We start from the raw sequence: 12,963 nt of genomic DNA, 5'->3' as shown, positions 1-12,963 counted from the left end.
GTGTGTGTGTGTGTGTGTGTGTGTGTGTGTGTGTGTGTGTGTGTGTGTGTGTGTGTGTGTGTGTGTGTGTGTGTGTGTGATATAATCATTTGGTCGAAAGCTGGTGTGCACTGGAAAAATTAAACAAAAGTCTTGGAGAACGTGTAGTTGTGTATATTTAAATTTAATTGTTCACTAAATCAAGATAGTTCATATACTTTTGGCCGATATAATTACAGTGCCAAATCAAACTGCACTGGGCTCCAAAGTCCATCCCCTTTAAGAGTACATTGGGACGTCCCCTTTAAAGTACAACTTGGCGGTGTTGTCACATCCGAGGGCTGCAGAGAATATTAGCGTGATAGCGATGGTCTTGTGAACCTAGAAAGGGTACAATTTGGAAGCTATATCCTTAGCTACAAGACTGCAGACACTTCATCTTTCTATAATTCATTTTTTCCTGGTGTATTTTGGCCATGCACCGCTTTATCTCTCTGTACGGCGCCCTGGTCTTCACATGCCTGGCGTGCAGACCATCTTGGGGATATTTTCCAGAGGAACGATGGAGCCCCGAATCTCCGATTCTGGCACCGCGGGTTCTTATCGCCCTCATATGCCGGAACGCAGAGCATTCTCTGCCTTACTTCCTCGGGAGTATCGAACGCCTGAACTACCCGAAGGACCGTGTGGCTGTCTGGTAAGTCCTGGAGGGGGTGTCTGTCTACAACCCGATCGCCGTGCTGAGTAACGGTGCCGACGTTAGTCACAACCACATCTCTTGGTTACTGACACGTAGTGGAATAATTTTCAGTAGGCGGGGGGGGAAAGGCTATTATAATGGTGTGCGTTGCCGTTATGTCTAGACTCTAGTCGATCTAACTTAAATGTAGCGCTTAGTTAATGCTGTCAAGTGCCGTCAACTCTTCAACTCTTCCCACCACGTTCTACTTCATATATTTCGTCCTGACAAGTGGCGGATTCAAATGAAGAGACTTTTAGATCCATGAATTAACACGTGAGCCTATATATGTAACCCCGGGCCGTGTAAAGGCACAGCGATGCGCAGCTCCAGACACTGCGTGCAGCAAGCCGTCCATGCCTCCAATGTGTATACGTGGAGGGGCGATGGGGGGGGGGGGGGGGGACCATTGTATATAGCCAGAAGGGGTGCTAATGAAACTTTTTCAAAAGTGGGGATCTCTTCTATTGCCCACGTCCCAGTGTAGAAGAGTCCTAGCTTCCACCCAGTTTCCACACACACACACACACACACACACACACACACACACACACACACACACACACACACACACACATAGTTTCCGCGCACACACACACACACACACACACACACACACACACACACACACACACACACACACACACACACACACACACACACCTATTTCTCATTCAGTGCTCAAGTTCGACACTGTTCAACTGCATTGGTAAATCAGTGTTAGGTCCTGCATATATAGGCTCAGTAGAGCCAACCCAATCCGTTTGTATATGGCCCTAGCACATTTTAAATGGATTTGAGTTTGACCTTTTTATAATCATTTGAATAATTTAAATAGGATACCATATGAAGAGGATTCATCAAGTATTCACTAGTGTTGAAAGGAATGTCTGGTATTTCTGTTGTATGCACACAAATGCTTAAAGAGACAATTCTTGGCACTTTCTTAACTCCCTCAATGCACAGCACCAGCTGATAGACGTCCCCTCAGGCAAGTAAGGCAGAAGCATTTTAATATTCTAATGCACCCATGGATACCAGCCAAAGAGCTATTAAAACAACCGAATGTTGAAAGATTGTTGGAGGGCGATGGATTAAATGAGATTCAGTCTTTGACTTTCCCATATTTTTCTCTCCGTTTTCCTTGTTTCTTCCTAATAAGTTTGTACTTTTACACAAAAAGGGGTTCTGGGTGGAACCAGACCGGCACACGTAGCCGTGGGCTTTTCCGATGGGGGCAAATGTAAACGACTGTCACATCTCGTAAACATTGCACGCTGAGCTCTTAACCAAACCATTTTTGAATACATACCATTTGCTCCTGCACACACATGCATGCACACACCGCATGCACCCCACACCGCGTCCTTTTAACACACGGAATAGCAATGCAGAAAAAAGATTTTCTAGAGAGAGAGAGAGAGAGAGAGAGAGAGAGAGAGAGAGAGAGAGAGAGAGAGAGAGAGAGAGAGAGAGAGAGAGAGAGAGAGAGAGAGAGAGAGAGAGAGAGAGAGAGAGAGAGAGAGAAGCACGTGGCAGAAGACGGCTGTGCGGGAACGAGCGGTCAGGGGAGACTAGCGTTTGGATAGCCCCGGGGAGGGGGGGGGGGGGGGGGGCAAGGCGGTTTAGCGGGCAGCTGCAGTGTTCTCACGGGCCGGTGTTACATCAGCAGTGGGGAGAACCGGACTTGGCTGTCTGCCCTCAGTAGAAAGGCTACCGACTCTTGTATATAGAGGGGGAGAGAGAGAGATTTTGTCGAGTTGTAACATGATTCGCCCCCCCTCACCCCCCCCACCCACTCTTCCGCATAGAGTGAGAGAGCCAGCCGAATGGAATGACGAAGAGCCCAACATGTGGCTTGATTTAGAATCCACACGGCATTCAATCAAATGTGCCCGTCTGTTGACACACTGCACATGTACACACATCCTGCCCTGGTTGTTGTTCCTGTGCTCCGTCCTCAGATAACTGCAGACCTGGCACTTTAACTTCTCCTAATGTCATTTGGATCGTTGCCGAGAAGAAGATCATAACCCCTAGAATTAAGACCGACCAGAAGCAGCCACAGCGTGATAAAAGTGTATTTTTGTCTAGGCGTGTCTATCCTGAGAGCTGCAGACGATACACTATGACAAAGCTCCACTGAGAACTATTGTTCTCTGAGCCCCCATGGTTTATTCTTTCAATCAGTTCATGTCTCAACTCGAATCCGGTCTGGCTTCAGCGCTAAAGTAACACTGTGCGTGCAGGTCTCTCTCACTGCCGGCCCCCTTAATATGCAGCTAATAACCTACTTTCAGGTGTAGATGGAGATGACTTTTGTTTTTGCCACGCGACAGGGTGGCAACGGATCACAACGAGGACAACACCACGTCCATCCTGCGGGACTGGCTGACCACGGTGCAGAATCTCTACCACTACGTGGAATGGAGGCCCAAGGAGCAGCCCAGGTCAGTTTTCCGCGGGTCTAGCGTTACATGGGAGTTTGGCGCGGGTCCTGTCGAGACAATGCAAGGTGTTCACGCTCCCCTTTGTGTTGGTGTGTCTGTGTTTGTGCCTTTGTGTTTGTTTGTTTGTGTGTGTGTTTGTTTGTTTAGTGAGTATCCGGACGGGGACGGTCCGAAGCAGTGGACCAATCTGCGCTACGCTCATGTGATGAAGCTTCGCCAGGCAGCGCTGGACTCGGCCCGGGAGATGTGGGCCGACTACTTCTTGGTGTGTGTTAGTGTGTTAGTGTGTGTGTGTGTGTGTGTGTGTGTGTGTGTGTGTGTGAGTCTGTCTGTCTGTCTGTCTGTCTGTCTGTCTGTCTGTCTGTCTGTCTGTCTGTCTGTCTGTGTGTGTGTGTGTGTGTGTGTGTGTGTGTGTGTCTGCCTGTGTGTGTGTGTGTGTGTGTGTTTGAGTGTGTCTGTCTGTCTCTCTGTCTGTGTGTGTGTGTGTGTGTGTGTGTGAGTGGGAGGGGGGGAGATGGAATATTTTGCACATAATAACAGATGGTGCTGTCTGTGGTGGATGGAGAACGGGCACAGCGGCAGGGTTTGGTTCTTCTTGGGTTACGTTCGTTACAATGGTACAATGCTCAGGTCCGGGGCTCTTTGCCACACGTGCAATTTTATCTCCATGAATGGAGCCCTGACCCACTTTTGTTTTCTCCTTTTGATTCAAGTTTCAAGCAGAGGCCAGTAGTTCAAGGACAGGCCAGTAGAACTCGCTGCAAAGCTCAACTCAAAATAAACCCTCAAACCATTCATGTATTCACATTTTTCTATAGCCTCAAGCATTAATGTTAATATCAGCAGAGAGCATATGTTCTTTCAATCATACCGCTCTCTTTAGAAATCCGAAGCCTTGCGGTTTTGTATTCGGTTGTTTCTTCTCAAATCAGCTTTTCTTTTGCAAAAGACTTTCTGCTTCCTCCAACTATTTTTCTCCAACTTTTTTTCTTCCAGGCCGTGGACTGTGACAACCTCCTGATCAATCCGGACGTCCTGTGGAAGCTCATCGAAGAGAACAAGACCATCGTCGCTCCGATGCTGGAATCGCGAGCCGCCTATTCCAACTTCTGGTGTGGTATGACCTCCCAGGTACTGTGTGCGTTTGTTCGTTTGTTGTTGTTGTGTTAGCTCATGTCCGTGGGGGTCCTTTTAATGAGAAACTGGGGGGCAGGATTGTATAGTGACCAGCGTCTTTGAATGCTAATCCGAAACGTACGGGGGTCCGATAGCCAATGTCTGCAGCCTGCCTGTAGGCATTCTCCATGCACTAGGCCTAAACCCTACCCTGGAAATACAGAGTTCTCGTGAGAGCACAATTTGAATTTTCTCAGCGAGTCACTCTGGGAACGAGCAATATGCTCACTCCCCGATTCCCCTGGCCCAGGACATTAACCAATCACATCGGTGTATCTGATATAGGCGGGGCCAAAAGCATTGCTGTTTTACCGTCCGGATACGGCAAGAGTCTAATCTATTGGTCTGGATACGTCACCCCTTGTATTCTGATTGGTCTTAGTGTTATCCAATTGCGTGCAGTGATATTTTCAAATGCGTGCTTGGTGCCGCCCCTCGAGTCGGGCCGTTTTCATGACTCGTTGCCGGACCCTACAGCTTTCTAGATGTGGCTCTGGATTTCTAGGCTACCTAAAGCCCCTCACTGCTGCTAAATAACACATGTCTGAATCCACTCTTCTTTGGATGAAAACATAGACTAAGTAGAAATGAGAATCCTACAGCTGCTGTGGTTTCTACTCCTATCAGAGTAGAAACAGGAGGCAGAGCGGGTTGGCTGGTAACCGCAAGGTTGCTAGTTCAATCCCGTGTGTCGAGGTGTCCCTGAGCGAGACGCCCTCACCCTGACTGCTCCTGACCCGCTGGCTGTCGCCTTGCGTGGCTGACACCGCCGTCGGTGTGCGAATGTGTGCGTGAACGGGTGAATGTCAGGGCGATATTATAAAGCGGTTTTTGGGTAAAAGCGCAATTTTAAAAGCAGTCCATTGACCCATTGACCATCTTGCAGGGTTACTACAAACGCACGCCGGCCTACATTCCCATACGGAAGCAGCAGCGGCGCGGCTGCTTCGCCGTGCCCATGGTCCACTCCACCTTCCTGATCGACCTGAGGAAGGAGGCGTCCAGGCAGCTGGCCTTCCACCCGCCGCACCCCGACTACAGCTGGGCCTTCGACGACATCATCGTGTTCGCCTTCTCCGCCCGCATGGCAGGTACGGAGGACGGGCCGTCACGCGTCGAGGGGTTGCACTGTGGTTAAGTCGTACCATGCTCGTTACATGTTAATGTCAGGCATGTTTTGTTGGATGTTATACCACGTTTATCACATGTTTCTGTTAGACTGTGTATATCTATGTTCGTGTTTATGTTTGGCCTCGGTCATCATGTGTTTTTTGTTGGATGTGAATCACATGTTTATGGTGGGCCTTGTTTACCACCAGTTTCTGTTTCGTGGTTATCACATGTTAATGTTAGACATTGTTTCGCACGTTACAACTTTTGTTTTCTCTGTTGGACCCATGTTCACGTTAGACCATGACACACTACACATGTACATTACCTGTTACGGGTACTTATGCCAAAATGAGAATATAGATATTAATGAATCGCAGCTACCCTACAAAAGGCCCCTTTTCATGCTGTTGGCCACGAGTGAACGTGTGACTAAAGAAGCGACAAACAAATGTTTTGCTTGTTCCTGTTCTGTTTTTGCAGATGTGCAAATGTTCGTGTGTAACCAGGAGACCTACGGCTACTTCCCGGTGCCGTTACGGGCTCACAACTCCCTGAAGGACGAGGCCGATAGCTTCTTGCATGCCTTGCTGGAGGTTAATGGTGAGTTGGCACGCATCTGACCCCGCCGTGGCTCCCAATAGGAGCCGTCTTGTTCTCAACGCTGTCGTGTGACTTCCGTCGCCCAGCATGCATTTCTGTTCCTCTGCCGCGTTGACCCTTTTCTGCGTTCATCTTCCCCTCTCTCACTGCATAGTGCGACACCCCCCAGTGATGCCCTCGAAATACATTCCTCCCCCCACTAAACAGCCAGACAAACTGGGCTTTGACGAGGTGAGTAAAGAGGGGGCTTTGTGAAGATGAACGCTGCGCAAATGCCCCGGGAAGAGTTTTTTTTTCACTTTTGTTTGCAGAATGTCACCACCTACTGGCGAGTGTCGGGGGTGACACGTGCTAGCGCGATTGTTGTGCTGTGTGTGTGTGTGTGTGTGTGCGCAGGTGTTCATGATTAACTTGAAGAAGAGGACGGACCGCCGGGATCGCATGCTGAGGACGCTGTACGAGCAGGAGATCGCATCAAAGGTTATCACAGCTGTGGATGGAAAGTAAGTTTGTTTTTCCAAGTTTCCTCCGACTTGAGTTTCTTCTGTACTTATTAAGTCGCTTTGGATAAAAGCGTCCGCTAAAGGCCCTTAATTTAAATGTAAATGTTGTTTTTTACTGACTTTTCCTCTTTCTTTTTTTTTACAACGCCTTTATTTATATCCTCCTTGATGTGTGTCCTCCCTCCTGTCTGCCGCAGAGCCATGAACATCAGTGAGATCAACGCGATGGGCATCCACATGCTGCCCGGGTACAGTGACCCGTACCACGGCCGGCCACTGACCAAGGGAGAGCTGGGCTGCTTCCTCTCCCACTACAAGATCTGGAAGGAGGTGCAGCACAAAAAATACAACCCGCAGTAACCCCTCACAAAGAATCCTAATCATTCTCAATACGCACGGAATGAAACGAAGGCTTCTGTGCACTCTGTCAAGTTGTGTGAAGCACAAATCTTTTTGTGGTTTTTGTTTAAAGGGGGCATATTACATCACCAGTGTGTGAGTGTGAATAGCTGTTACAAGCCGTTTTTGATGCCTCTAAACGGCTGCCTCCTTTAGTGCCTCTTCTGACATCACAAGTGGGCGTGTCCATCTAGATGCGTTGCTGTGATAGATCAGTCCACCAGCCTGCCCAGTGGACCCTAGCACACGTTGCCCATCCGTCCGTCACACATCTAGGTGGACACGCCCACCTGTGATGTCAGAAGAGGCAGGTTTTCAAAACGGCTCGTAACGGCTAATCACACTCACACCTGGTGGTATAATATGTCCCCTTTAATTCAGATTGTATGCGTTCACTGTCCACAGCCTCAGTGGCTCGTGGCTCTTGCTAGCGTCATGTGTCGCGTCTGGCCCCCCTAGATCGTGGAGCGCGGCCTGCTGACGTCACTGGTGATCGAGGACGACCTCCGCTTCGAGATCTTCTTCAAGCGGCGCCTGAAGAACTTGATGTTCGAGGTGGACAGCGAGGGACTGCGCTGGGACCTCATGTCAGTGTTCAGCCAAACGTCCCCGGGGGGATTATTATGTTCAGAAAACGTTGCCTAACATTATTCAGACATGCTCACTAGTAAGCAATGACGAAACAGGTGACTTATTATACCACTGGGTAGGACTCATCTAACCAGCACACAGAATCATCTAACGTCATCGTAGAATCATCTTTCCAGCACACATCTAGGCGGACACGCACACTTGATGATGTAAGACGAGGCAGACTTTCCAAACGGCTTGTTAAGGGCTCATAGGTGCATTGCAACACGGTGATGGTAACTCACCTGTGGCCGAGAGCAGAGAATCGGGCCAGAGCCCGTCTCTGCGGTCTGCGTTAAGGGGACATAACTCTCGGTGCCTGAAGGGCCACAGCAGCATGTGAGCTCGTTCAAACGTCAATTTGTTGTTTTTTTACGAGTCACAGGGGGGAAAACTCCAAACTCCACTCCCACTGTGGAATTTTCCATTCCTCCGCCCGTCACCCTTTTCACGTTGTTTCCCCTTCCTCCACCACCACCACCACCACCACCCCCCTGTTCCGTTCTCTGTTTCACAACAGTTACATCGGCCGGAAGCGCATGCAGGTGGACCGCCCGGAGAAGTCGGTGCCTAATATACATAACCTGGTGGAGGCGGACTACTCCTACTGGACGCTGGGCTACATGATCTCCCTGGAGGGAGCCATGAAGCTGCTGAAAGCCGAGCCGCTGAAGAGGATGCTGCCCGTGGACGAGTTCCTGCCCATCATGTTCAACAAACACCCTGTGTAATCTATGCCATTTTGTCACTGTTATTACCCTGGGAATCCAGAGTTTGAATTTGAATTTGCTCAGCGAGTCACTCTGGGAACGAGTAATACATACGCACTCCCCGATTCCCCTGGCCCAGAACATTAACCAATCACGTCAGTGTATCTGATATAGGCGGGGCCAAAAGCGTTGCTGTTTCACCGACCGGATACGGCCAGAGTCTAATCTATTGGTTAGCTCCGCTGGTCTGGATATGTCACCCCTTGTATTCTTCTGATTGGTCGTAGTGTTATCCAATTGCGTGCAGGGATATTTTTAATTGCATGCTTGGTGCTGCCCCTCGAGTCGGGCCGTTTTCATTACTCGTTGCCAGACCCTACAGCTTTCTAGATGTGGCCCGTCATTTAGAGAAAATAGGTGTGAGATCCTGTTTTTGCCGGTCTCTGCCAAAACGTTTGTGAATGTTCTACTCTGCTCCGAATTTGAGTCGCACTCTTTCCGTGACGTCAAGGTACCTTTTTTCCGAGGCATTTCGACATCACATTGTGTGTGGATGTGTGGAGATCTGTCTGGCCCCTGGTTGGTTTTGATGTCCAGGAGACTAATACTGTAATGCCACAGTGTGTGGCGCAAGTTGTATACATCGATCTGGGCTACCTGCATCACTCACGTCTCTCTCTCTTTCTCTTTCTCTCTCTCACTGTCACTCTCACTCTCACTTTCTTTCTTTCTTTCTTTCTTTTTCTCTTTCTTTTTCTCTCTTTTTCTATTTCTCTCTTTTTATTTCTCCCTCTCTCTCCCTCCCTCCCTCCCTCTCTCTCCCTCTCCCTGCCTCTCTCTCTCCCCCCCACGCCAGCTCGGAGTACATGGAGGAGTTTGAGAGCCGCGACCTGCGGGCGTTCTCCGCCGAGCCCCTGCTGGTCTTCCCCACCCACTACACGGGCGACCCGGGCTACATCAGCGACACGGAGACGTCCACCGTGTGGGACAACGAGAAGGTGCGCACCGACTGGGACCGCGCCCGCTCCGGCAAGACCAAGGAGCAGGCGGCCATCAGCACAGAGGCCCAGAACTCGGACGTCCTGCAGTCCCCGCTGGACAGTACCGCCCGGGAGGAGCTATGAGGAGGAGGAGGCGTCCTTCTGATTGTTAGTTTTTATGGTGCTCCATTTTTTTTATCCAGTTTTTTCTTTTCGTTTTTACGCCGCCCCCCCCCCCCCCAGCACATGGATTGCGGTATTCGTGTTCCTCGAGTAAGAGGGTGGGGGGGGGGGGGGGGGGGGGGGTGCCTTAATTTAATTTCAATACGCGACTAGAAGTTAGAGCAAAAAGCAGAAAGGGATCAGCGTTTGTCTGTATTTCTTCTTTTATTTGGTCCACTTTGAGACGTCACTTCATAAAGGCACTAGACTTGCCGTTTGTAGCGGCGTTTGCAGTGCCCGTCATGTCTGTCATACAGAGTAGAGCCTGAACATTAGCCGCTGTTACACTTATAATGAATCGTATCGGATGAATCGATCTGCACGCCTCATGCATATTTCCTTCAAAATCCAGATGTTGAATTTGTGAATTCGTCGTTCATTTCGTTCAGCCGAATCAAAATGGAAGAGTGCAGTAGAGAAGTGTTTTTGTTTATATCAGTGTGTTAATCTAGATGTATCACGAGGGCTTTGTCCAAAGAGATTGAGTGAGAAAATGTTGCATGTTTCAGTTCATTCGTTTTTGTTTTTTTTACTATCCTGTAAACCTTTTTTTTTTATTATTATTATTATTATTATTATTTGGGTGTTTTCCAGAACAAAATTTTCAAACATTCGATTGCTTTTAAGAACCGCTTTAGCAATGCAGCGCGAGACAAGCATTTTCACAGCGCAGTCTAAAATCGACAAATAGCGACTGAGCTGTTCCCCAGCATCACAGTGCCTTGCATGATTGCGCAGTGCTGTCCCCCTGCTTGCTGTTTGGGTGTTCCGACGGACGGCCGGCCGGCTGCAGCCCGTGGCCGCGGTGGTTCCAGCCCAGACCGAATCCCTGTGTATGCACCGCACTGTGGTCTGGGAGGAGTGGGATCCAAGGCGGTGTTTAAGTCCCCACTAAAGAGGCCTTCTCGGCCACATGTTAGCCATCCTGGCCTCTCTGCCCCCGAGTCGCTTTCTCTCTGCACGGTCGGTCGAAAGTGGGTTTGGGAACGAGAAGGAAGGGAAACGTCGCGGTATACAGGTCACGATAGCGTTGTCAAAAGTGAAGTGATTGTTGTTGTTTTTTTTGTTTTTTTTTACGTTATGCCTTTTCTCAAGTTATGGATCATGTCATCTACTTGGACGGAAATACACAATCGTTCTTTGTTGGAGGAGGCTACTGATGCATTTACTGAGTGTTTGACAATGGGAATCCTATGCAATAGAAGACTGCGATTGTGCCTTTTTAAAAGAATAAAATATTTTGTTTTAAGAAGTGTGAATGTGTCCCTCACTAGTCCATGTTGCACTATTTGTTTACCTCCACGTCTATTTTGTATCTATTTTTCAGTATTGCGTCTCTGCTAGAACCCACTGTGTTGCATGTGGTGTCAAGATCAACCACGCTTTTCAGAACGATTTTCATTAATGAGTTGCGTAACGGACAGTGGTACGGCAGTCAGACAGTGGTACTCTGTTGCACGGCAACATGCAATTGTGCCCGCAGTAGGCACTTCACCCAACCTGTAGGTCACCAACACCATGGCATACACAACGCCAAGTATTTAAAGTCATTCTTCCGATCCATTTCGTGTCACCTTTGCATCGAGAGCCCTACTGTGTTTAAACTTAGTTCATGTCCCACTACTCGTAATACGTAAACGTGACCAAATTGTGTTTGCGCCGTCTTCTGCAGCATCAACCAGGTAGATTGCGCAGATCTTTCCGTAGGCATGGAGGCCGCGAGCAAACCTTGCGTAAGGTGAGCACGGTCATTAAATACGGGATCCCTTTCGGTTCGTTCTCTGCCTACTGTCATCCGGGAAACCTCTTCGACTGTGCACCTGCATGACCTTTGCGCCGACAATTCAAACACTTCAAAGAATCCAGATACAGGATTGAGCTATGATCCATCATCGTACAGAACTTGTAATCGGTTCTTTAATACACGTTTATTAGCCAGCCCCCGCCCCGTAGAGGATGGCAGAAGGAAGCCTCAGTGGTTTGCGTCATCATCTTCTCACCATGGTGGGGGGGGGGGGTGGGGGGGTAGGTGGGGCCTGCACCCAGAGCAGATACACTTCCTCTATCTGCTGTTGGTGAAAACATATTGGCCAACCCTCAGTCCCTTAGAGGAAGTTACTATCGAGAACAGCAAAAAATAGAGATTAGCAAGCAGGCAAGGGGTTGCACACAACGCCAGAGCCTCCGACCGGTGTGTACGACTGCTCTTGTCTCCCGATACGTGTGTGTGTTTGGTACACTTGACCCCTCTTTATCCCCCCCCTCCCCCCCCCCGGGCCCCCCTGACTAAACCTGACCCCCCCCCCCCCCCCTCCTCCTGCCAGGACAGGTTATGTGTGTCGGGTGGTGGTGAGATTCTTGATGGTGTAGACATGGAAGAACCAATCGTGGAAGAGGAAGGATCGACCAAAAAGTCAGGTGAGCCACCTGACAGGGACGTCGGCTGAAAGGATTTGTTATTGTTAGAGATTTTAGTTTAGAGATTCTTTGAGATTGTAAGTGTGTGTGTGTGTGTGTGTGTGCGTGCCCTTTGTGTGTGTGTGCGTGTTCGAGAGAGTTGTTGTTCATGTGTGAGGGAAAGTGTGTTTGTGTGCAGTTGTGTGTGTGTGTGTGTGTGTGTGTGAGGGGGAGTGTGTTTGCGTGCGGTTGTGTGTGTGTGTGTGTGTGCGCGTGTGTGTGTGTATACCGTTACATTCTGTTAGTCATGCACAGTTGCACTCCCCGGCCTCCCCTTCTCTTTAAAACATTTTTTTTTGTTGCTGTTCAACTTCTGTATTACCATCCAACAAAACGAGCTTTCTACTATCTACTTTCATATAGGGTAAATAGTCTGAAGAAGAAAGAACACTCTTAACCCTCCTTAAGTGTTGTGTTTTGCCTGAACTTTAGGGAAAATATATTGTAAGAATCATATTTCCTACATCAGAATGTTGATATATTGATAGATTTCTGTCGGCCACTTTCAGCTGGTAGCTGTACAGGAAACATAGTATCCGTCTTTCAAAATCACCTCACACTACTGTCTGAAACAAACTGCTGCTGCTGCTGCTGCTGCATTACAGAACATGATATAAATGACAAGCAGGATGTGGTTGACCCAAATGGAGACAGCTTCAGAGAGAGAGAGAGCGAGAGAGAGAGAGAGAGAGAGATGAGAGAGAGAGAGAGAGAGAGAGAGAGAGATATTCAGCAATGGAGCAAATGGGGACAGCTTCAGAGAGAGAGAGAGAGAGAGAGAGAGAGAGATATTCAGCATTCTCAGAGTCTTGTGTTAGCCTGCTGTCTAACTTTGAACCGCTAATTTCAGTTAATTTGTGTATCAAGCTTAAAAAAGACAGAAATACACACAAGGAGTGCTTAGGTATAATTTAGATTGAAATAAATACCAGATACATTTTATGTGAGTCGTTGCATCATGCTGCAAGTCATTGACGCATGTGTTGCTTTTGCAATTTTAGTATT

At 48.7% G+C, this 12,963-nt stretch overlaps 1 protein-coding gene across 1 annotated transcript; it reads left to right on the top strand.

Annotated features, from left to right (window-relative positions):
- Positions 1 to 332: 332 nt before the first annotated feature.
- Positions 333 to 9,496, top strand: LOC311374656 (procollagen galactosyltransferase 1-like). Its single transcript, XM_084490456.1, has 12 exons — positions 333 to 676; positions 3,058 to 3,168; positions 3,316 to 3,433; positions 4,165 to 4,299; positions 5,231 to 5,435; positions 5,938 to 6,057; positions 6,212 to 6,288; positions 6,454 to 6,560; positions 6,758 to 6,890; positions 7,419 to 7,546; positions 8,110 to 8,316; positions 9,156 to 9,496. The coding sequence occupies exons 1-12, from the start codon at positions 456 to 458 to the stop codon at positions 9,421 to 9,423; spliced, it is 1,830 nt and encodes a 609-aa protein (XP_084346582.1). The 5' UTR covers positions 333 to 455; the 3' UTR covers positions 9,424 to 9,496.
- Positions 9,497 to 12,963: the final 3,467 nt, after the last annotated feature.

This window comes from Micromesistius poutassou (genome assembly GCF_964030765.1).
Source record: "Micromesistius poutassou genome assembly, contig: SCAFFOLD_6017, whole genome shotgun sequence".
In the NCBI taxonomy this organism is placed as follows: Eukaryota; Metazoa; Chordata; class Actinopteri; order Gadiformes; family Gadidae; genus Micromesistius; species Micromesistius poutassou.
The sequence above is the reverse complement of the archived record's forward strand: the minus strand, read 5'-3'. Positions and strand labels throughout refer to the sequence as shown.